The following is a 25331-nucleotide window of genomic DNA, read 5'->3' as shown; positions in this document are numbered from 1 at the left end:
GGTGGCTGGCGGTGTGTTATGACGCCGTGAAACTTTCCACATGTCGTCACCGTAAAGACGGCCGTCTTTTTGATGATGGCACTTTCCTAGGAAACCAAAGCTTAAGATAATACTTCAGTTTTTTTTAAACTAACCATGAACAACGTTCAACAGGTCAGGAGACGTACGTGTGGAACATGTACACGCAGCGCTGCTGGGACTTCTTCCCCGTCGGTGACTGCTTCAGGAAACAGAACGAGACCGAGATGACCGAGTGAATGATTAGTTCAATCTTTACGATCCTGAATGACAAAGTATAGTCTAGAGTATAGTATAGAGTTGGTCAAAGACGCTTACTAAGATAGCATATAGTCGAGAAATTGTGACGGGTACCGCCGTGGCGAGGTGGCCTAGGGGTTCATGGCGTTAGCCGCGATAGCTAAAGACGCCGGTTCGAATCCGGCCTTCACCACTGGAGGGCTTCGTCACTTTTTCTTTAATATATGACATCTATTACAGTTTATAAAATATGGTCTGTCAAACAACTTTGTCAGTAGAAAAAGGCGCGAAATTCAATTGTTCAATTGGACGATTTTATTTATTTATTTGCCGCTTTTTTCTACCGACGTAAATGGTTTGACAGACTATAATATACAATTCAAAATCCTAGAGATTAAAATAACCGGCTCGAAGGACTATTATTTCTATAATGACATTTCATCACAAAACTGAAAGAAAACGATATAACTGAATGAATGATAAATTAAAATACTCTACGATCGTATATAGTATAAATCATCTCAAATGATTTTTACGCCTAAGACCTTAATCTGTTAAACAAAAGCTATTGTTTCTTTTATGCGAGCAGTCGGCCATTGTGTACCATTGTGCCTGACAAGCGCACGCGCCGTGGCACAATGGCTGACCGCTCGCTAAAAAAAACAATGGCTTTTGTTTAACAGATTAAGGTCTTAGACGTAAAAATCATTTGAGAAGATTCATACTATAGCTTAATACAATATCAGGCTCGAAGGACCATTTATTTATTATCAAAAATTTCATCACAAATCTGAAGGAAGGCTGAGATGACCGATGAAAATACACTTTACGATTGTAGGGACTAAAGTATCCGGTTCGAAGGACCACTTTTCCTTTAGGGAATGCTATTATTAATTTTATTATCTATAGCATTGAATTGAGTAGTGATGTAAAATAGAGCATTATGTAATTTTGGTCTCTAGGATTTAAACAAATCTGCCGCATTTGTACTATAACTGAAAACCGGATATTTAATTTATTATTTTAAGATTAGATTAAATTTAAAAGTGGAAAAATTACTGCCATGGGTGAGACTTCTTTTTTTATTTAATCCTTATCCGGATATTTTTCTTTTCAAAACTGGTTCACAATTAAATATTTGCCAATTTTCTCATATCTTGGGCGGCATATTTTTTTTAAATATGAATTATGTATATAAATATAAATGTATAAGAATGGAAAACGCAGTATAAATGCGTCTACTTAATTTATCAAATTAAGCTTTTTGCTCAAAATTGACGCCAAAAACGAACTTTAATAAATTTCGTCTATCAGTGCATTTCTTTACCTGCTTCTAATATATCAAAATGATGTTCAAAGTCAATTACGTAGAAAATTAACTTTTAACCAGATATCTAAATAGAGAAACATTTAATCAATTTAATGCACAAAGTTTATGAATCTAGTCGCTAATTTTGAAACAAAGCACAAGGATATTTTTTTGTTTTCAAAAAGTATGGTACATTTTAAACATATTTAAAAAAAAAAAACGGTAACGTTTTGGTTACAGAGTTATTAATAGGGACCGTGCGCGTTGGAGGATCTGCCATCTTGTGCCTGAATCGGAAACTTAAACTTGACATTGACACTTTTAAAGCAGGTGCTGCTCCCTACAGTTCACGCGCACTACCTTGCGCCCTGTAGGTTCTGCCATCTTGTGGCGTAAATTAGAAACTTAAGCTTGACATGTGCATTTCGCGCCAATAAACAGGGGGCTCTTGTGATGCCCTCCACAGTTGACGCACGTTCCCTATAGTGGTATAGACTAGATATATTCGTGCGTCGAATTTGACAACCGAAGTAAGAGTAGATGTCGCTGCATCGTACATTATATGGCAACACTGGTATCGAAAACATGACATTTGACAGTTACCTACCACAAAACAGCGCCATCTAGTCTGCCTGTCAAACTCAGTGGCATTTTTATACTGGTTCATACTAGATCAGAAAAGTAGATATTTTTGTGCTTTGCTCTTTATAGTAACATTTGAAACAAGTTCAAAATTTCCTCCATCTGATAGATAAATGAAAAATATGTTTATATCAAGTTTATCTAACTTCCACATATAATAATATTAAGGTGGCCTTTCCAAGTAATATTTTTTAAATATTTCGATATAGTTTATGTAAGATAATATAAAGTAACTGTTAATTAAATAAAAAATAATTTATTGCCACGTGTGTTTTATTTTACTTACGAAAAACAAGTTCTCTTCTGTTCCCTAAAGTTAAGGATTTGTCTTTATTTTCGGTTGTAATTCATTACATCCAAAATCGCATATTTTTGGGATTAAATTTTTCCAATGCTTATTAAACATATTTATTAATAACGCTCGACATGTTTCACTCCGTACCGAGGAGCGTCGGTACGGAGTGAAACATGTCGAGCGTTTTTCGACTTAAAATACGTGAGTGACCCGTTATTAATATGTTTAATATGTCTGTCTTGCTTTTTACTTTCGGGAGTAGAAAAGACAAATTAGTCAAGCCGATAGTCCCAGGGGCTCCGACCTTTAAAAAAAATGGTTGTCTGTAAAGTCGGTTTAAGGGTGATAATTTTGTGTGATAACGTCATGTCACGTTACCATGGAGATCTGTCCTCAACGTTACCATGAAGATATGTTCACAACGTTACCATGGAGGTTTGTCCACAACGTGACACTTTTTCGTGCACGCTACTGGTGTTTATCGATTTATAAGACGTTATCACGTCAAACAAGGAAATTATTTAATAATAAAAAAGTAAGCTTGATTACTGATTACCTAATATTTAATTTTGCTTTTGACCTTATAAACTAACTCATAATTTAATACTCAAACAATCACACTTCTAACAACGCGAAGTCAACTTTAGATGCACTTCATTTATTAATACACAAACAAATTTATTAATTTAAATAAGTTAATAACAAACCAAATAATTTACTAATAACAATAACACGATAATAAAGGCTTGGCCAAACACAAGGCACGACTCAGCGCCGCGGTCGTTTGAACAGGCATCACGCGGCGCTGCGTCGCGCCTTGTGTTTGGCCAAGCCTTAATACTTTTAGGTCAAAATCTAGGACAGTCTTATTTGCAAAACCAATTTCCTGCACTTTCCTATATCTGTTATACCTCATTTAATTTATTGTTATTTAAACCTTCCATACCATATATTTTAAATTAAGCCAATGAGAATTCCAGTTAATGATATACGCAGTGTAGACTTGTCAACTAAAAGCTATGTAATGGAAATTAAAATGTCTCCATATCGTTAACAATAGTATATTGCGGTACAAGTGCGAAAAATAGGAAATGAGCGGCGATAAATTAAAACGCGACCGAAGGGAGTGTTCTAAATCCACACGAGTTACGAATTACCTATTCGCACATGTATCGTACAACGTTTTACAGTACCTACATATGGCCTTTTAATCCTTAAATGCATATTGATGCCAAATGTATACAAAGCATTGGACAGCTCACAGATTCCTAGATCATACATCCAAATAACTAAATAAAATAAAAATTTCCAACCAAAAATAAAAAATCATGCATTTATCATGCATTTGGGTTAAATTTTCGACATAGTTGCGTAATATGCTAATTATTGCACTAAATCTTTGATTAACCCTTTAAACGCCACACTTTATATTTCATAGAATAAAATTACAAAATTAAAGTGTACCTGTTATTTGGCCACGCTGTATAATCTGTGGTAATAGTATTATGGCTATCGTCATAGCGACCCTTGTCAGAATTCACTATGGTTGATATTGGTATTGGGTAGTGATGTACCGACTAGTGATTTGGCCGACTAGCCGACTAGTCGGCGCTCAGATGGCCGACTAGTCGGCTTGGCCGATCATTGGTTTCGGCAGAGTTTGGATGCAATCGGAACCGTTTCGGTCGCCTCGTTCCTGAGGGCCTACCGCGAACCACGTTCGACGTGTTGCGTCTTTGTCGCACTTGTAAATTAGTACGTAAGTGTGACAGGGATGCAACACGTCGAACGTGGTTCGCGGTAGGCCCTCTGGCAGCACAAGTCTTGCGTTCATGTTTACGTATGACTAGTTTTGTCTACCTAAGTTTTCGTGATTTATTAGTCGCCCTTTCGTGTTTCATAGCGAAAACAAGAAATTGTAATAACTGTTTAAATAAATAATACATATAGTGCTCTTAATAAATACGAAAAATGTCGAAAAGGAAGGGAAGATGCTGAAGGCGATGCAAATAAAGTGAGGTGCACCCAGTGCTCGTTACTAAATCATATCAAATATAAAAACAAACACCAAATGCCTCAGCTGGCCGCTGCAATTAAATCTAGCGATTCATCACCTTGTTCCATTTCTCTGCCGCAACTACCGCCGACACCATCACCGACACCGGCGGCTATATCAGCTCCAGCGGCCAGCCAATCTCAAGTTGTTATTCTCAACGTTGTATTCTCAAAGTATTCTCAATGTTGAGATTCTCAACGTCAACAGAATATCAAAGACTGTTTTTGTTAGAGTAGAATTGAAAGAGTTGAAATAAAAATCTTATCTTTCCTGAAGATTAAATAGTGCCGACTATTCGGCTAATTTTGCCGACTAGTCGCCGACTAGTCGCCGACTACAAACGTGGCCGGATAGTCGGCTTTCCCGACTAGTCGGTACATCCCTAGTATTGGGCTATAGCGCTTCAGCGGGCCTTACCGCGCACCAAGTTCAACGTGTTGCCTCTCTGTCGCACTTGTAAATTCGTACCAGGGATGTTGCAAATATTCGCATCCGCATCCGCAACCGCGGAACTTCCGCATTATTTTCAACATCAGCATCCGCATCCGCATAAAATCGATGCGGAACTTAATGCGGATGCGGATGTGGAACAGGTAGGTGCAGGAACGTCTTAGCGGCGGCGTAAGTGCTAGGTAATTTCGTCATTAGCCAATAGGAATCTCGTTACGTTTTTGTGATTCGTCGATCGAGCACTTTACCCTATGACGGACAGCGACAAGAAGTGAAAAGTTTGATTTATTTGGACTTTAGTATAGTAATGCGATTGTGGGGCATCTATATTCATGTTCAAATACTAAAAGTTTCGTTTTTTTTAATTAAAAATATTAAAGTGTAATATTTGACGTTTTTTTATGTGACTAATCTATACATCCGCATCCGCGGATGTGAGCCTTTACAAATTCGCATCCGCATCCGCGTCCGCGGATGTCAAAAAATCGGCATCCGCAACATCCCTGATTCGTACGTAAGTGTGACAGGGAGGCAACAAGTCGAACGTGGTTCGCGGTAGGCCCCCCATTGACGTCTTGGGCCATCAAAGGGTTAATCGTTTAATTAAATGAAGGATTGACACTGCAGCCTGTCCTTCAGTCGGAGAAGTCTCTTGTAAATGCAGAGCTTGTTGGAGGTAAAGGTCTTCTTCATGCGGTCCACATTGTCCTGAAATGATTTCATTTTAGATATTAGCATTTGTAATATCAACCTTAATGTCTAAGCAAGAAGATTTCAATTCTAATAACAGGCTTGGTTGTTTATTAACATTTAACCCATATATGCCCATTGGGTCGTTTTCGACCCACACTCCTTAAGGTTACAGGCTCACTCCTCTAGTAATTTTAACATGTATGCGCACGAAGGGTTCCGTACCATTACGCAAAAAACTGCAAAAAAACACGTTGTATGGGAGCCCCACTTAAATATTTATTTTATTCTGTTTTTAGTAAATTTGTTGTTATAGCAGCAACAGAAATACATCATCTGTGAAAGTTTAAACTGTCTAGCTATCACGGTACATGAGATACAGTCTGGTGAAAGACAGATAGACGGACAGTGGAGTCTTAGTAATAGGGTCCCGTTTTTACCCTTTGGGTACGGAACCCTTAAAAGTAATAAAAATTTGATATGTTTTCTACTTTTTCTAGATGGAAATGTTACATGTTTAATTGACACAAAACATTAAGTTAGATAGGGTCCATACTTACATTAGGAAAGAAGTCGTATTCAAATATGAATATCTCAAAAAATGTAGCAGCAACAATGACTGGTCCAGATTTTCTCTCGCAAACATCTAGTTGTACTGCATACTTCCCATCCGGCAGTTCTCCGAGTCTTTCAAAAATTGGTGTAACCTTGTACTTTTGGCTTGACAGACGGTATAACAAGATCTCACTGTTCTTAGTTCCAATCAAAACTATATCTCCGTAAAAGAATAATGCAGTTATCGGAGGAAACTCTATGTACAAATGCTTGTACGTATCTGTTTCTATTTTGAATAAAATCCGTGAATAACAAACATAGTTTTTATCGTTGATAGCTGTTATATGTTTAACCTGCTTTAGCCATTCTGGAGGTACTGCGATTGGTTTGACAGAATCTAGCTGTTCGTTAACAATAGTTACTATCTTTCCACAATCGGTAAAGATGTATAAAACATTGCTGTTGTACTGCATAACTTTTATATCATAGTCGCAATGTAGAATCAATTTTGAAGACAAATTTTCATGACCCAAATCACATTTGAAAATGTCTCGGTTATTAAAGAAGTACATAGCATTCTCGGCTAAAACGAAGTCATCAGCTTTGAAAAACGCCTCAGACATGAAGTTTGGATTAGAAACGGTTCTTTGTATTAAAAGTCCTGATTTTATCATAATGGCTGAAGCACAATCATTATGTGCAACTTTCAAGCAGTTTTTCTCAGGTACTACTACAGGTATGTTTTTCATTGTATTCATATCGTAAAGAACAACTCCTCGGGTGTCTTTTAACGGTAAAATTCCATTGTCAATCTCCAATGCATGACATTTATCGTGCAGAGAAAAATTATAAAACTCCCTCGTTTTACTCTCAATTTTCGAAATGTTCGACCATGTTTTCAGATTCTTGTAGATGTGGTACCAGCTCGTATCTTTCTCGGATTTTCTTCTCGCAATAATAGAGGAATGTTTGAACTCTTTCTTGCAAAATTCTTGCCAAAGTAAGTCTGTGCCATCGATTATTTCTTTCCAATTTTTACTCACTCTTCGGCATATCCCAATCGTGCATCCATCTGCTTTGGATAGTATTTCAAGGAAAGATTCTAACGGCAGATCATTTATGTGGATCATTTTTTGTTTTTGTGTATATATTTACTAAATTGTTTAACCAAATCTATGTCATGTTTTCACTACTGACGCTTTATTTACCGATCAATTTTACTACTTTCTTTTCACAAAACTTTAGGAAACATGTAATTCTAAGCACAGAAAGTGAATTTAAACAATATCAAGTCCAAAATGCAGAAAAATTGTATTGTTTACTTCTTTATCTAATCACTTAACTTGACGTTCACGGACTCGTGATTTTGACATTCAGCTGGTTAGGTTGGCAGCACTCAGCCATTTAAGACACAGTTTTATACGTTGTTTATTTGTTAAGGTGTAATCATAGATCTAGCATTACATAGACCAGCCATACGCGTGCGCCCGTAAGGGATAGACATAGATGACGTCATAAACGTGGTCATGACGTCATATTGGTAAAAATTACCCCAATATTTGATATCACGTTGGGGCGATTACCCTGGAGGCAAAGTTAGCTTGTTTGACGGTATTAAAAAATTGTTAAATAAAATGTCAATGGGCCGTTCTTTTTAGGCGTATAAACAATGAAATACCTCCTATAATTCGCGCAGGTGGTACAAAACTAAACATGTTTAGTAAGTAAGTAAGTAAGTAAGTAAATATTCTTTATTGCACCAAAATTATACATTTTACATACATGTAAAACTACAAAGAAATATTTAAAGAAAAAATAGAACCAGGTAACAACAGGCGGTCTTATCGCTAAAAAGCGATCTCTTCCAGACAACCTTTGGGTAGCAGGAAATGTAGAACTCATACAAAAGTCAACAGGTAGTGCAAAGAGCTAAATCTGGAGACTATTAAACACAAACACACATACTACAATTACTACTTATACATATAAGTATTAAAACGAAACCTAACACACAAATAAATATACAATACAATATATATATATATATAATATATATTTATACAAGCATATATACAATATATAAAATGGCAACTTAAGGCAGAGATAGAAAGTATAGTTTTAGCTGATTTTTGAATATGGGGAGAGATTTAGCTAATCTTAAAATATTAATATAAAATATAAATAAAATAAAATTAAATTAAAATATAAATTTATTTAGTAAATAAAACGTAAAATAAAATGTATTATGGGTTTTAATTTAAAGAAATCACAAATCGCAATCACACCAATTAATGTACACCACATTTAATCTTCACAACATTTGTTTATTTATTTTTTGGAATTAGAAGTACAAAAAAACTTCGAGGTCAAAATTACCCATAAAATTATGATATTTTCATCTGGTATCCCTAACATGATTGTTATGCAGCTAAATTAAGAAGAAGTTTAAAAATGGCTGACCTCAGACTCCTACCTACCTACGTAATTTGGGCGGATAATTTTACAAATAATGTTTTGTTAATTTGCGTAAATAATTGTGATATTTTTATTGAAATCGTTTGATTCTACATTGCTTTGAGTGTAACGTAATTTTACGATGTTATTCTCACATATTGCGTTAAGAGCAAGGTGTAAAATACCGTACTTACGTGTGAAAGGTTATGATCTCATATTTTTGCTCAGAGCGGCTATTACAGCCGATTACAGAACAATTCACCAGTATTTTATCAAAGTTCAACCATTCAAAACGCTAACCATCACTATATTTCATAAGAGAAAGCACAATTTCATACAAAACAACGATAATTAAACAAGCAACGAACAAACACAACCTCGGTTGTGGCAGCGGTGGAAAAGTGAAACTATGACAAGGACGAACAATAACAGCGCTTTCTCTGCTACTCCTTACTGAAAGATACATAAGACTATCCCGTTCGGTCATTTACCCCCACCCCTCATGACCGATCCAGTTATACTAGATTCATGGGTGTAATCGATTTTCTTAAAATAAATGATTACAATATGAATCCATGCCCATTATGGCATTGATTGTTATTATTAATGAATAAATAAAAGCCATATTTCTAATATGAATACTGCATATTAGCAAAGATAGATATAACTCCGTAATAGATGGGTACAGTCTAAGGAAAAAACGTGCCTCGAAAATCAAGAAAATTTGATTCTCGTTCAGAGGGCGCTACTAGTTTTGGCCTACAGTCGTATAGATGGCGTTGACGGCTTCGTTTGTTATTTAACAATTTTAACGCATATCAGTGAAAGAACATGGGTCAAAATCATAAAAATAATTAATGCAAATAAAAAAAATCATTTATCTATATTTAAATACATTCTATCGTATTTTTATAAATCTTCATTTTTAGTTTTAAAGTGTGTCGACAGATGGCAGTGAATTTACTGGGATTACAAAATTTACTATGACAGTACCGCTCTAGAAGTTACTCTATGATATTAGCGACAATATGTAGGCAGCTTTCGTACTCGTTCTGGCAATAACCAATAGATGGCGCTATTTCAGAGAGCACTCTCCGTCAACGAGGTTTAAACTTAACATGGTCACCTTGGCCAGAAGCCTGCATATCTTATACCTTTAATACAACCGTATTACCGTATTGCGAATGAAAGAAAAGCGACATTTCCATCATGATGGTTGCATATATGAGTTTGAGTAAGTATAGCGATATATGTGTCTCACATATATCGCTATACTTAAAATATAAAAAAAATCAAATTTGCCCCGTTTTTCTACTCACAAATTGATCACTATTCCTTACTTACTCTTACATTTAAATTAAATAAAAAGCTCATTATGAATTATTTATTATCCATAAGTGTTATCGTTTCACATAAGGTTTCACAATATATAAGAGACGATTGCTCCTAAGCATATAACTCCACCGAAAACCATGATGCAGATATTTCTAAAGAATCTCCACCTAAAAATAAAACAGTAGGTATTATAGCAAATAGATTTGCGTACCGTTAAATGGGGTAACTGGGAACAAGAGGGATAATATTAGACAAAGTAAATATTCCCCAATTATAAACGTGACTGACAGTGTACTTTTTAAAATCTTTGAATCAGGATTTACCAGTCTAAAAGGTCGTAACACACCATCGCACCGCACCAAGGTCATTGTGTGTCGCAAACATAAGTAAGAGCGAGAAAGCGATATTTCTTTCTCGCTCTTACTTGTGGGTGCGTCGCCATTTCGCCTTTAGGGTCAATTTTTCAACTAGCTAAATTCTTAGAGAATTTAACAACCGGAGTCGCCTTTAAGAGCTTACCTCTGTCAAAAACCTCGCCCAATGGTACTCATTGTGTGCTGACGTTTATTTGACATGGTTATTTGTACGTTACAGTATAAATAGCCATACATTGGACGTGCCCCTCCCCCGCAAAAATCGGCACTGTTTTGTACAGAAAATTAAAGACAAGGCGACTCCAGTTGTGAAATTGTCTAAGGCTAAATTAGTTCATAGTAAAAAAAAACAAATTTCGTTAGTCATTTCCGACACACAACTTAAATGGTTAGGTTCGGACATAGACATAGTATATACAAGTAGTTATAGACGCGCCACCGAGCGACCGGGGGTAAGAGAAAGAATATTCATATAAAATTTGGGCAGCATAGGATTTTTTCTCTTTCACCCTTATAAATTTCGGTATTTCGCCATCGCCGCCGCCGGGTGGCATCATAGGTAGGAACCTATGATGCCACCCGGTCGGTGATAAGGACAAAGAATGACACTATTATCTCTTTCCTCTTATAGGAATCGCAATAAGACTATCTTTCTCTATCAAAGAGTGTCAGGTCAGGCCCTTGGGTACGGAAGATAATTAAATAAATAAATGATACCAACGTCATTTGTCTATTAGTTGGCGGATTAAAGAAGGATACGCTTCGATAGTCTCTCCATGTGACCAGACTGTCTATGGCTGCAGGAAATATGAAACACACCCAACTGCAGATCACAGCGCCAAGCTAAAAATAAATAGGTACAGTGTGGCAAAAAAGAGTAGAAATTAAAAAGTGGCAACACTGTAGTGTCGTCCCGTTTTTCTTAGATTGATTTGAAAGGGACTGTATAATAATAAAGGAAACCAACAAAATTCGGAACAAAGATATGGTTGGTCAAGCAAATCTTGTCAGTATAAAAAGGCAGAAAATTTAAAAAGGTAGGCGTGGAGGGATATCGTCCCTTAGAAAATTTGAATTTCGCGCCTTTTTATACTGACAAGATTTGCTTGACCAACTATACTTTATTTACCCTGTGGAATGTAATAGTAGTTTGTTTCACAAGGGAACAAAATGACATATTTACGGCGTGGGTGTACATTGAATGAGGGCTAACGCGTATGAATTCGCCGCTAGGGGCGCTAGTGTAGATGGTGGTCTTTTCCATAGTTCGAAATGTCAAATGTCACTTGTCACTTCAATAATATGACTGACAGCTGTTCTTTAGTCTTTTGGACCACCATCAACAGAGGCGCCGAGTTGCTTGACGACCGCCATCTTGGCGACATCGAGTCGGGATTAATTTTTTGTTTTTGCTCATTAACGTTGTTTGAAGTGTAATACTGATAGCTTATTATGCAGTAAACTAATGAAGACGTGTGCGGATAATGAAGAATTAATCTAGATACGAGTTTATCCACCGTTTTGGCGTCAATGCCAAGTAGCTCCAGGTGGCCCTTGTATAGTCGCTATCGCATACAAGAGCTCATAATATCACAACTACCGAACAATGTCGTGCTCTAAGAGCATTTGGTATTTCTACCTCTAACCGTATCTGGATAGATCCCTAGAGGCCATAATTGTATTATTTATACTTTTACCGTACACTGGCTGATTTACATCAAGATTGAAGAAATATAACTCGATCCCACGTGGATCCCACTTTGACGTTGGCGAAATCATCGACAGTATCGATGGAGCCATTCTATATAAAGATTGATTGATTGAACAGAGTCTGAGGCGCCAACTGGTGAGCAAAAAAACGATAGCCCTCATTCTGAGCGTACATAACGAGGGATTCAAGTGTTAACGACCAAGATGGAAATAATTTTGCATACTGGCAAAAAAATGTTGCAGAATAGAAAAGTGCCACTTTGATCCCTCCTAGCAGGGATGAAAAAGCCTTTTTTCGAATAGTTGATGTGAAAAAATATGTAAGGCAGACTTACAAAGCTCATCATGAGATTAACATCAGGACACGCCAAGGACACACACGAAATCAGAATAACGTTTATGGCTTTGTAGAAGCGTTCCCAGACTTCACGTTTCCTGAAAAAAATGGCAGGTCATCATCAGAGGGGAGGGAGGGATGAACACCGAAGTTCGCAAATTTCGGGCATCTATCACTTTTACTCCAATTTATAAAAGTATTTCAGGGTGACAGATACCTACTTTTGGCATAGGGCGGATGCGCTATACATCAAAAATCACTTGCGTTTCTATGTGTGAACGGCACGTCTGTACACGCTTCATGCGTCATTGTGTAAGTAAGTACCTTAAAAACAGTAGCAGTCGGCAAAAAGGTCGTCAATCTGCTGTCGCGGAGCGAGGTAATTCGAATCGGGGCGCGTATTTACAAAGGCTATACTGATATGGTTCAGATGCGAACTGAACTAGATTAGCCTTTGTTTGGACAAAACTTAACAAAACCCTAATCTATTATAGTATAGAAATTTACTGAAATCGTATAGACTTTATTAACTAAATTCATACGGATATTGTTACTACAAATGCTAGTCTGTTGCGATCTAAAATTTGAATCATATTTTAGTAACGACTCCGATTGTATTAAATAAGTTACCGTTCATGCAAATTACTTAACAATGCCTAAGATTTTTTTTTAGTTTTAGAATTATTTCAGTTCATAGGTACGAGTACTCCCTTTAGTACCGTTTGGTAACCAAAATTTCGTAACCAGCTACAGAATGGGAATCAAGATTCCCAGTTAATTTGAAGCCGGTTACGTATTGGGCCAGCGTGTTACCGCTTGATAACTAAATTTGGTAACTAGCTACAAAACAGGAATTTAAAATTCCTTGTATGTAGCCAATTACGAATTGGGCCAGAGTGGAATTGTTTGGTAAATAAGTTTTGTAACTGGCTACAAAATGGGAATCCAAAATTACATTAAATCAATAGGTAGGTAGGTTAGGTTCGTTAGGTAGCTTCAAATGCCCGAAGGGCAAACCGCCCAGAAATAGGAGCCCCGCGAAGCGGGGCTCCGTCTAGTTACGTTGTGAAGTAAAATTTTTTTTAAAGAAACAGTCCGACGAACTCCAGCTAACTAGACGGAGCCCCGCTTCGCGGGGCTCCTATTTCTGGGCGGTTTGCCCTTCGGGCATTTAAAGCTACCTAACGAACCTAACCTACCTACTGATTTAGTGTAATTTTGGATTCCCATTTTGTAGACAGTTAGGTACAAAACATTTGCCAACCGTGGGTAGGAATAATCCATTTGAGTAAATAAGTATTATTAAAATTTAGATATCATATAATAACTGACGTTACTAAACTCGACTAGGTTTTGTCGTGAATAATATTTGAAAATATGTAAGCAAAAAGCTAATCCATTTGAGTGACTACTTTTTACCGAAATGGTATAGATATTGTTAACTAATATGCATAAACAAAAGCTCCCCGATTATAATCTGAGGCGTGACTGAAATAGTTTAGCTTTTGTAAATACGCAATCGGGGCGGGGCGGGTGCGTGGCCGTTCTGTATGATAATACTGTTACTTATTCTGTGCTTTTGGTGCGTTATTTAATCCGCTACTTTTGATGCTATTCGTACAAATACAAGATAATGGTTGTAAAAAACGAAATGTCGATATTTACCTTCTGTGTCTTTTCCCAATGTAATACCAGATTATTCTAAAGGATAACCAGCAATGCAAAGCATAGACAGCCGATATCATTATGGCAAGGATAAACTGCAAAACCACTGTTGATCTGAAATAGTTATTTGATTTGCAAGGGGGCAAAATTGTTGTTTAACTCTTCGTGATGATCTGATGATATTGATACCCGAGCAAGCGATAGATTTCAGTTTTGAACCACGAGCGTAGCGAGTGGTTCAAACGTGGGATCTTGAGCGTTGCTCGTTCAAGGCACGAGTGTTAAACAAACTTTGCTACCGAGTTAAGAACAAAAATTTTCACCACACCAATGCGAGGTAAATGTTAACTGCATTAAAAACCAAATTCAAATGTACGCTTTGAAATATTTATTACTTAAAATCACCACTTAATTTTAAGCCAATTCTACCAATAACTTTGCCACTCTTGTGGAAAACTTTCGCATCAATTTTTTCATGAATAAATAAAGAGACCCTTTACGAGCTATTGTGGTGAAAACTAGTGGCGGATTAGCCACGTGGCCACGTGGCAAAAATAACAAATGCCACGGGCCCCGTGCGTTTAGGGGCCTCGTGCACCTGCGCATTGTGGCCGTAAAAAACCTAAGTTTCACTTCGTCCGACAAAATAAAAACAATCCATGATAGAATTTGCTACAGGCCCCGCGCTGGCTTAATCCGGCACTGGTGAAAACAAATTATCATACAGTCATATTACGCTAGGTACTGCGAACATCTTACACAAAAAGCGGCAGATGTACGGTGATGGGAGTTTCGCACTGTTCACCGTACCCCCAGTAGCCAAGCAAGCCGATGGCAGCAACCATCATCACCACCAGTGACATTCCTGGAACATTATAATGGGAGTTGGGACTGTTGGGAGTAATGGGTAATAACACTGTATGGATCATCGTTGTTGTTTCTGTAAACTGTTCTTTAAAGGTTTTTGAGTAGGTACCGTCCAATAGCGGAGGAATAAGGTTCTTTTGCCAAAGCACTTATTTATTCGCAATTCATAAACCATGCGTACGCGTAATCAGATTAAGTAGGAAGGCAAAAATCAGCCAGATTGGAAAGTACTATTAATAGAGCGATTTATGATACGATAGTAGATCCTTAGATATGAGGATTCGATACGGAGAGGATAACAAACCGGACTAAATTTCTGTGCATGTTTAGAAATAGTCGAATTTAAACTGTTGTGAGACATACTAACATTAAATAATTTCACGGTTAAGACTCACTTGTTTTAGTCACTCGCGCATGTTACGGAGAGCCTAGGTCTCCTTTCTCAATCACTAATAGTGCGAGTGGCGTTCACGACGACCGTGTATTGCGTACTGCCGCGCGCTGCTTCTCCCGCTGCGGGCGCGCCGAGAAAGCCGGTTGGAAAGCTTACCAAACTGGGACACAGTAGAGAAGTGGTGCGGACTCCTCATGTTGTTCTCCAGTGGTAGAGTTATGGTGACTCCTTGCACGCTGTAGATGCAGGTACCGAGGAAGCGGAAGAAACCGTGGTAGTCCTTCCAGGCTGGTCTCTTGTTGAGTTCCGCGATGGAGGTTAGGCTGTAGATTGTTGTTGCACAGGCGATGAAAGCTGGAAAAAGGTTGGATACTTATATGGAAAGGAATATAATTATGTCTGGAGTCCACCTGACGCTGATTGCACCGACAAAGCGGTGGAAATGTATGGTCGTGCCTTACCATGACATAGCAAGCGGCGATCAAGCAAGAAGGAAAGTAAAAAGTCCAGTCCAAGAGTTTCAATTATCTCATTTGTTCCAAACCATCAACTGTTTTAAAGTAAAAAACGAATCGCATAATAGTGTTTGACTACCAGTCAAATCAGTTTCTTTTTTCGCACTGTCAAAACGATTTTGCTACTATGGAATGTATATAATCAAATTACCCACTATTTATAGTTGTATACGGGTTTTAAAATAGAAATTGTGTCTAAAAATAACTGCTGTCTACGTTTCCCTATTGAACTTCTGGTGCTTTATTTCATGCATGGTGTAAAATAATTTATTTTAAATACACTCAAATACCCTACTGACTAAAGAAAGTATAATGAATATGACTTGGTTCATCAGGTCATTTTACTGTGCGCCTTAATCAAATGGGTGTAAATTGAGAGCCAACGTCCCTATACCTACTGACAAATAAGCTTGCGACCAAGGCCACTGGAGCCAAGTATTTCAAGCTCCTGATCATACATAACACGATGAGAGGAATAGTTATTATCAAGATGTATATCCGGATACCGAAGTTTTGGCTTTTCATTTCTGGGATGGCTCCTTCTAGACCCTGTAAATAAGTAGAAGTATATAACAAACTGGTCAATTTGAAAGGTCCATTTTTCCGATTTTTTGGGTTGCGTACCCAAAGGGTAAAAACGGGACCCTATTACTAAGACTCCGCTGTCCGTCTGTTCGTCTGTCCGTCCGTCTGTCTGTCTCATGAACCGTGATAGCTAGACAGTTGAAATTTTCACAGATGATGTATTTCTGTTGCCGCTATAACAACTACTGGATCATAACGTGGACTAAAAACAGAATAATATAAATATTTAAATGGGGCTCCCATACAACAAATGTGATTTTTTTGCTGTTTTTTTCCGTAATGGTACGGAACCCTTCGTGCGAGAGTCCGACTCGCACTTGGCCGGTTTTTAATTATCGTCATCATCTCCTAGCCGATTTCGGCAACAGCGACTGCATTCTACCGCTGAGAGCGTCGCTGGGGCGCTCTCAGGTGACTGGCATAGCCAATTTTTGCAGCGAATGTGCGACCACACTCGCTGCAGATCAACACCCCTTCGACATAATTGTAAAGTATGGCAACGTTGGGCCTTTAGCTCGCCGCGCTTAGCGTCGAGTTCTGTGCGCCGCCTAGCTTTAAACTTTCTGGACATTCTCAAAATAGATTAAATTGAGAAGTCTTGGTAGGTAGGTACAATACTCGTATCGCGATAGTTTGGCAATTTGAACTGTAAAACTCATACATCAGATTTTTATACCCTCATACATTAGAGAAGTAAGATTTTTATACGTAGGTACGATATCGGCCTGTCAGTTGTTCGGAACTGTCAAATTTTTGTTCTAACTGACAGGCCGATATCTTCCGACGGACTCATAGTCAGTGGGCCCCTTAAAGGTGGAGACTACCTGTTTCAGAGTACGAGCAATGATCAGCTCGAAAATGCAACACGTTCCACACATTTCTATGAATAAGCACACGTCCACAGTGTACCTGAAAATATAAATACAGTCGAACCTCGATAGTACGAATCTCAAGGGAAACGCCGAAAACTTCGTGTTAACGAGGTTTCGTCTTATAGAGGGCATCGACTTAATATAGAGATTCCTAATTCCTATAGTTTTTTTCGAGTTGCGGAGATAAAACGGGTCTCTATTGTTTCCCATAAATTTTTAAGTCATAATGTATTGTTTGTCCACATTTTCGTTAGTCATAATTTGGTTTTTCTCAGAAACGTGTAATTTTTCAGGATTGCCATAAAACAAACCTAATCTAACCAAACCTATTTATAGGATAACCTGAGGAAAACTCAGAAAAGTTTACGGTTTCGGAATTATGACTAATGATAATAATTATGACAATCATTACATTATGACTTTCAATAATTATGTCAAACAAAGGGACCCCCTAGTAAGTAATTGCTCATAGAAATAGGTTTCTTCTATAGAAAATTGTCTATTGCATCACCATCTATTTGGTTCCCTCAATTAAAAGAAGCTCTCAATGTATTTATCCTATTCGTTACCTGAAAGCTTTACCAAACTTCCTAAGTCCCTTAGAAGGGCCAGTAGCCACGGCAGCTTCAGCTAAATCCGGATATGAGAGACGAGAGACCCGTATCCTGGAGTACATTGTATGTACTGAGCTTACCAGCATCTATTGACAAACGGAAATGCTGAGACATCGGACGATCACTGTCTTAATTTATTAAATTAACTAAATAAATTAAGACAGTGCAGAGCGGATCAGTGTAGGCCTCCAACGAGATGGAGCGACGACCTGGTGAAGGTCGCGGGAATTCGGTGGATGCGAGCGGCACAGGATCGGTCGGAGTGGCGAGTTCTGGGGGAGGCCTATGTCCAGCAGTGGACGTCTATCGGCTGACATGATGATGATGATGATGAGAGCGGATCGGACAATGTGAAAATGCTTCAAGTCAGTGTTGTTCTTGCCATTACTTGTTACTGTTGCCTAGTGTGGGGGTCGGTATAAATTGTAAATGCTCTAATGTTTCTGGAAATAAACTATTTGTATTTGTATTTTAAAGGTTCTTAAATTTATCTCAGAACTCAGAACTCCGGCATTTCTTCGGAATGAATCTTGGATATGTTTTTGGAAGTGTATTGTATTCATCCAGATTTGTTAGTGTCATGTCTAATCTAATGCTGGTAATGGGATTCAAGATATATTTAATGATTTTCTGAAATCTTTCAGAAAGCTAGCTTTTAATTAGGCAATTTCATTTGTCCATAACAGAGGTTGGTTGGTTCGGTGGCTCAAACTGTTTATTTGTAGGTATTGTTCTGTCTCAGTCAGAAAACCGTTGTTTATTAGATAAGAATACTTAAGAAAATTATTAATGTAGGTAAATGTGTGATGAATATACATCTAATAAAGATTTAGAAAATAGGTTTTAAAAAAGTGACTCAAGTAATATAACCTTGGTTACGAATGGCAAGAAAAAGCCTCATCTGCTTAATAATGAAGTTACTTACTAACATGATATAAGTCACTAGTATGCCGATGATAATTGTGCAGGCGAACGAGGTCCATATCCCTCCATGCATGAACGCCTCATGCATGCCAAGCATGCCAGCGCCCATGCAGCCTTTTACAAGGTGTGCAGTTGATTCTACGAGACTGGAAGAAACAACTCGCCATCAGTAGGGTGTTCATCCTCACACCCTAGAACCTAAATGGTCGCGCAATGTGCGGTTTAAGAGAAATTTCCTCTCGAGGACGCTTCGGCTGTGGAATGAGCTCCCTGCCGAGGTTTTCCCGAGGGGCTACAGTATGGGGTTCTTCAAAAAAGGAGTGTACAGGTTTTTAAAGGGTCGGCAACGCGCATGTAATATCTCTCGTGTTGCAGGCGTCCAAAGGCTACGGTGACTGCTTACCATCAGGCGGGCCGTATGCTTGTTTGCCACCGACGTGGTATAAAAAAAATTCACAATAAGGCACTGTCACGGCCAGGCCACGACATCGGCGGCGGCGGCAACCATAGGTTGGAGCGAGCGATGGGACCTTTCGTTTCCACCTATGGTCGCCGCCTCCACCGCCGCCGGTCGCGCAATGTCGTGGCCGGGCCGTTAAGATGACCGTCTCTTTTAATGAAACTAGTGCCTGTGCCAATTTTGGGCTCAGGTTGCCACACCTGCAATCTGACCTGATCTGATCTGTTTATGGTAAGTTAGTTAACTTTTTGCATTTTTTTAAAACGATTTTTCCATTTGGATCTAAATCAAAAATGTTATCAAACATTTCTTAAAGTATTCACACTACTATATATGTATATGTATAAATATAACCCAAAATAGATGTCATGTACTGATGAAAAAGTGACGAAGCCCGCTTGTGACAAGTGACAATCCGTCCTCCGCCACTGGAGGGCTTCGTCACTTTTTCTGTACATCTATCCATTCATCTGTGGCTTGTCAAAGATGTGCTATTTAAATAGTGACCTTAAAGTTCCGAATTTAAAATTGCCGCAAAAACTGATGCCCGATTCGGGTCTCCCACAAATGATCAGACAGATGAAAGGTTCAGTTTACAAGCCGAGTAGGTACAACCGAAGTGAGGATGACAACGCCAGGAGGATAATTATGATGATCAAACTAACTCGACTCTACCTTACGAATAAATACATAATTTTTAATACAAGATTTACTTAGCAGGATGTGGGTTCTGCCGCTCCCTGGTATAATCATACACGATAGGTCTGGTCCCAGGATACAAGGAGATCGAGGGAGGGCTGTCTCTCCTCGCACTTTCTCTCGCCTCCTGTTCGTGGTACTGACGTATTTCGTTTTCAAAATCGAGTGACTTGGCTGAATTCTGAGTGAAAAAATGATTAGTTAGTACGTAATGAATGAAAGCATGAAACGAGCTAATTTATATATTAAAAAAAAATGCGTTTATCTGAATAAAATATTAATAAAAAATAAAGAATATAACTATAATTCTAAGTTTCTAAAACTCATAGCAGGGCTGGTAACCCATGGAGTTTATTACCACGCCTCCTTCTTCTCCCTGAAGGAGAGGCCATTTCAAGTTCGAAGTAATTCGTTAAATACATAATAAGCAATGAATGTAAATACTGAAACAATGTTCATAAGCATCTGTAAATTTAATAAATGGCTATTCTGATTCTGAATGAATGAATGAAAAATCTTTTACAGTACATATGGTGCTACTTTTTCGCACTAGTGCGGGAATGAGCACTTTTCGTGCATATGTCGAAAGTTTAAAGGGCCATATGTACTGTAAAACGTTGTACGATACACGTGCGAAAAGGTAATTCGCAACTCGTGTCGATTTAAAACACTCCCTGCGGTCGTGTTTTAATTTATCGCCACTCGTTTCGAATTTCCTCTTTTCCGCACTTGTATCGTAAATAACTATATTTTAGGCAAGTGGCCCATAGATTACATTAAAACCAATACAATATATCTTAAAACTAAAAACTACGAAACACGTAATGGCTGGGATGCATTACGCAACCCGTGTTTGGTCAAACCACACCCTTCGGCTAAAACTCCTTGGTGCAGGTCGCTAAACCCTAAACCAGGTTTAGGCGCAGACATTAATTAATAAAACGAATGCCAGAATTATAATATATACTATGTTCTGTAGGCCGAGCACATGATTGGCGCGACAGTATATCGCCGCGAGATAGACTACCCGTCTTCTACTAACTGTATGAATTAAAGAGGGACGAGTAGTCTATGTCGCGGCGAGATACTCTCGCGCCAATCATGTGCTAGCCCGACTGTTAATGTTCTTTTAATGTTCTGTTAATGTTCTGTAAATGTTCTGTTAATGTTTTTGCCGAATTTTAGATATTTCAGCATGTCGTATTAAGACGAAATTGGAAGACCCGCTCGAAATGTCGAAATCGCCTTTTCATACAAACGTAGTCCGTATTTTCCTCTATGGATATTATTGAAAATATTTTGACACAATTTGTTATATAGCTATGCTTCTACGTTTGATTTTTTTTCGAATTTTTAATTTTTATAAGAGTTAGGAGCAGTCAAAAATTTGTATAAAATCGATTTTTCAGTTCTAACTTTACAATAATAAAAAAAATTTAAAAAGTCAAACGTAGGGGCATAGCTATGGATAATATACATCAAATTATGTAAAAATATTTACATAATTAATGTCAATATCCAGAGAGGAAAATGGGGACTACGTTTGTATGAAAGAAACGGCCGTCCCCTTTTCTCTTAAAATGAGAGCATAACTTCTATTTGTATGGTGGCTAAGTTTAAGTTTTGTATGGCAAAATATATTTTTCACATCACCTATTCGAAAAAAGGGCTTATTCTTCCCCGCTAGGAGGGATAAAGTGGCACTTTTCTTCCCTGCTAGGGGGGATCAAAGTGGCACTTTTGTGTTCTAGGCCACGATTTTTTTTCGGTTTTGCATACTATTTTTTTTGTAAATTAATATTTAGGAAAATAATAATTTCCTCATAGGTGATGTGAAAAACAGTATGTGCGCACATGGTAGTAATAGTTATTTGTTATACAAGGGTGCAAAGTTGTATTTTACCCGCGAGTGTAGAATTGAAACATGAGCAAGCGAAAGGATTCTATAGGTGAACCACGAGCGAAGCGAGTGGTTCTAAAATAGAATCCTGAGCGTAGCGAGTGTTTCAACACACGAGAAGTAAAATACATTTGCGCCCGTGTGTAACACAAAACTTTTCACCTCACTATAGCGAGGAAAGTGCAACATCCACAGGCGTTAGATCATCTTCATCACTGGAATCACTCATTTCTTTACGATATTATAACAGAAAACTCTGGAAGTTGTGCATTTTTACGCGAGTCGGTGAGAAAAGGTTTTAAGTAAAAAAATTGTTGACATTTCTGATGTATGAAATGTCAACGATGCGTTTTGAAATTGCATCGACTCAACTTGTGCGTTCAGAATTATATTTAACATCATTATAAAAAAACAAACGTTTCTTATGGAATTTTAAGGTTTATGACTTAAAATCATTAAATAAAGCTAAATTTGGTATTTTTTATTAGATTCTCAAACCATTTATTTAATGATAATTAATATCGAACGAACCATTATCATGAGCGTTTTACGTTTTGTTATCTGTCAAGCTACTTAAACACGCTCCATCCAAGGTCAAATTACTTTCCCCACTAGTGGATAAAACGCGTTTTTCCCCGCTTGTATTGAAGGATAAACGACAACTTTCCGAGCTAGTGAGGGGAAAAATTATTTTCCCCTCACTAGCTCGGAAAGCCGTCTTTTATCCTTTAAAACAAGCGGGGAAAAACGCATTTTATCCACTAGTGGGGAAAGTAATTTGACCTTGGATAAGAGCGTGTTTAAGTAGCTTGACAGAAATAATGGTTCGTTCGATATTAATTATCATTAAATAAATGGTTTGAGAATTTAATAAAAAATACCAGATTTAGCTTTATTTAATGATTTTAAGTCATAAACCTTAAAATTCCATAATAAACGTTTGTTTTTTAATAATTATGTTAAATATAATTCTTAACGCACAAGTTAAGCGATGCAATTTCAAAACGCATCATTGACATTTCATACGTCAGAAATGTCAACATTGTCAATAAAAATGTTACAAAAACTTCTCACGTAAAAGTACAGAATTTCCAGTTTTTTGTTATAGTATCGTAAAAAAATTAGTGATTCCAGTTGATGAAGATGATCTAACGCCTGTGGATGTTGCACTTTCCTCGCTATAGTGAGGGGAAAAGTTTTGTGTTACACACGGGTGCAAATGTATTTTACTTCTCGTGTGTTAAAACACTCGCTACGCTCAGGATTCTATTTTAAAAACACTCGCTTCGCTCGTGGTTCAACTATAGAATCCTTTCGCTTGCTCGTGTTTCAATTCCACACTCGCGGGTAAAATACAACTTTGCACCCTTGTATAACAAATAACTATTCCATCTTGGGCGTTATCACTTGAATCCCTCACTACGCTCAAGATTCTATTTTAGAATTCCTCGCTACGCTCAGGATTCTATTATAGAATCCTTCACTTCATTCAGGATTCAATGTACGCCCTAGGCGTAAATATGTTATTTTGCTCCCTTGTGACACAATCTACTATTTTTTATACCCTAATACTCCTAATAGCTATAGGTAATAGTCGTTGCTAAGGTTTACCTCATCTGAACTTGCTTGGCTGGAACTAGGGGTGACATCGCCAGGACGATATGGCTGAAATATTCATAGCTAGCTTTAGTAAATGCTTAAAATCACCCGATTGTTGAAGCACTTTTCGAGTATAATAATGTAGGTATATTTTATGTATGTCTTATTCGTGAGAGATAAAATTAACCCTTTTTAACGACTTCAAAGAGGATAAAATAATGTACATGACCTATAACATTTATACGCTCTAGCAAACTAACATGTTTCAAGTTTCAAGTTAGTTCTAAGCCAAATCTCAAAAGCATCAACACACTATTGAACTGAAAGTCGGCCCTGATGCGGTTAGATAAGAAAGAAATCTGTCCATTACTTGCTTGGGGGTATTATTGACCAGCATTGTAACTATTTAATTTAGCTTGGCAACAACTAAAGCTAAAGGCCGCTATGAAGCTCAAACGTGGTCACGTTTTTTCATTTGGAGTTTGCCTCTTTAGCACTCATGAAATGTTCATATACGTGGTGGCTTCCCTTTTGCACACTTCAATTATCTTTTAAGCGTGATTTAGACCTGTGATTTAGACTGTGCGTTATACGTTTTGGACCCGGGTATGTCCTTAAACTACGTCCAAAAGAGAGGTATGGGCACTGTGAATGACATCTCGCTTTATGTGGTAGGGCACAGGACAGCGGATGTCATTCCAGATCTAGAGCAGAGCCCAACTGGGGAGGTACCTCCACCTTACAGAAAACCGCAGCCAAATAACACTAGACCCTACTAATAGTGTTGTGTTTCTGCCGGTGAGTAAGGGTGCCAGAGCTCGAGGGAGAGGAGTGTTAGGGTCGGCAACGCGCATTTAACTCCTCTGGAGTTGCAGGCGTACATAGGCTACGGAGACTGACATCAGCCTTAACATCAGGCGGGCCGTATGCTTGTTTGCCACCGACGTAGTATTTAAAAAAATACATATGTCCGAGTCTATATAACGCGAGTTTTATATATTTAGACTCGGAATAAATATATGTAAAGTTACCTCTTTTCCGCTCATTCCCTTAAAATTATCAGCGATCTAGGGTTACTTGAAAAACGGAGGTCATCCCGATCAAAGGTCCGATAATCTTGTTCGAAGATCTTATTTATTTGCACCCTCAAGTTCATATAACGTTAGAATATACATTACCTACTTTAAGTTTCTGATAATTTATTTGTTTATATTTTGTCTTAACCTACTTGAGTTTGACAGAAATGTTGACAGTAAAGGGGTATAGACACAAAGTTGCAGAGAGGGGAATATTACGCGAAACTCTGCGTAGGGGGCGCCAGGGCGCCACCAAAGAGCATATAATCAATACGTTCTAAAATATCGGTTTTTGCCGGCCATTTTCACTATTTTATAATAGTACGGGTTTCTTTTTCAAAAACACAAAATTCAAAGTACACACAATAATGTAAAAGAGAAGCAAATGTGCTCAACTCAATTTTAGAAAACTGATATTATTTTGCAGTTTTTGCACACGAATTTTATATTTCAAAATGGTTGCCGCTCGTATTATGGATGGTATAGAAAGGATGCCAATCTCTTATGGCAGAATTGTTGCAAAAGTGACCGCTTTCAGCTTTAAATAATAGTTCCTAATCTCTCCGGTGGCGCTAGTTAGGCTCTGGGACATGAGTATAACATGAACCATATAAGGCAACAAATAACCCGACCAAATTACGTAGGTTGTTTTTGGTAGTATTTCGGTGTATGGTGGCGCCGCCTAATTACTGTTTT

The 25331-nt window shown here is 37.8% G+C and overlaps 3 protein-coding genes and 1 non-coding gene across 13 annotated transcripts in view; 2 read left to right on the top strand and 2 right to left on the bottom strand.

Annotated features, from left to right (window-relative positions):
• Nucleotides 1-2472, top strand: part of LOC134751859 (ryanodine receptor) — a 175998-nt gene extending 173526 nt beyond the window's left edge. For all 10 annotated transcript variants that reach the window (XM_063687375.1, XM_063687374.1, XM_063687372.1 and 7 more), the window contains one exon: nt 154-2472. In XM_063687375.1, coding sequence (XP_063543445.1) covers nt 154-257 — 104 coding nt within the window. In that variant the 3' untranslated portion in view covers nt 258-2472. The remainder of the gene's footprint in view (nt 1-153) is intronic.
• Trnas-cga (transfer RNA serine (anticodon CGA)) lies at nt 379-451 on the top strand. Its single transcript has one exon. It is a non-coding gene; the product is annotated as a tRNA-Ser (tRNA).
• A 1853-nt stretch (nt 2473-4325) lies between the features above and the next one.
• Nucleotides 4326-7617, bottom strand: LOC134751751 (uncharacterized). The gene is made up of 2 exons (XM_063687198.1): nt 6261-7617; nt 4326-5718 (listed from the first exon to the last, which is right to left on the bottom strand). The coding sequence occupies exons 1-2, from the start codon at nt 7383-7385 to the stop codon at nt 5614-5616; spliced, it is 1230 nt and encodes a 409-aa protein (XP_063543268.1). The 5' UTR covers nt 7386-7617; the 3' UTR covers nt 4326-5613.
• Nucleotides 7618-10121: 2504 nt separating this feature from the next.
• On the bottom strand, nt 10122-23956 carry LOC134751716 (proton-coupled amino acid transporter-like protein pathetic). Its single transcript, XM_063687160.1, has 13 exons — nt 23930-23956; nt 23572-23625; nt 20075-20241; nt 18903-19047; nt 17933-18063; nt 17316-17400; nt 16305-16455; nt 15548-15745; nt 14890-14995; nt 14131-14244; nt 12464-12563; nt 11140-11261; nt 10122-10211 (listed from the first exon to the last, which is right to left on the bottom strand). The coding sequence occupies exons 1-13, from the start codon at nt 23954-23956 to the stop codon at nt 10130-10132; spliced, it is 1482 nt and encodes a 493-aa protein (XP_063543230.1). The 3' UTR covers nt 10122-10129.
• Between the last annotated feature and the right edge of the window lie 1375 nt (nt 23957-25331).

The sequence above is a fragment of the Cydia strobilella genome, chromosome 23 (genome assembly GCF_947568885.1).
Source record: "Cydia strobilella chromosome 23, ilCydStro3.1, whole genome shotgun sequence".
In the NCBI taxonomy this organism is placed as follows: domain Eukaryota; kingdom Metazoa; phylum Arthropoda; class Insecta; order Lepidoptera; family Tortricidae; genus Cydia; species Cydia strobilella.
The sequence above is the reverse complement of the archived record's forward strand: the minus strand, read 5'-3'. Positions and strand labels throughout refer to the sequence as shown.

What these genes read in the sequence shown, in the direction of transcription:
- LOC134751751 (XM_063687198.1), bottom strand. Translation starts at nt 7,385, where the DNA reads ATGATCCACATAAATGATCTGCCGTTAGAATCTTTCCTTGAAATACTA. An exon ending in AATACGACTTCTTTCCTAAT is followed by an intron (nt 5,719 to 6,260) that starts GTAAGTATGGAC and finishes AAATCATTTCAG; the next exon opens with GACAATGTGGACCGCATGAA.
- LOC134751716 (XM_063687160.1), bottom strand. Translation starts at nt 23,956, where the DNA reads ATGCTGGTCAATAATACCCCCAAGCAA. An exon ending in GGTCGCAAGCTTATTTGTCA is followed by an intron (nt 15,746 to 16,304) that starts GTAGGTATAGGG and finishes ACCTTTTTCCAG; the next exon opens with CTTTCATCGCCTGTGCAACA. An exon ending in ATTGGGAAAAGACACAGAAG is followed by an intron (nt 12,564 to 14,130) that starts GTAAATATCGAC and finishes CATTTTTTTCAG; the next exon opens with GAAACGTGAAGTCTGGGAAC.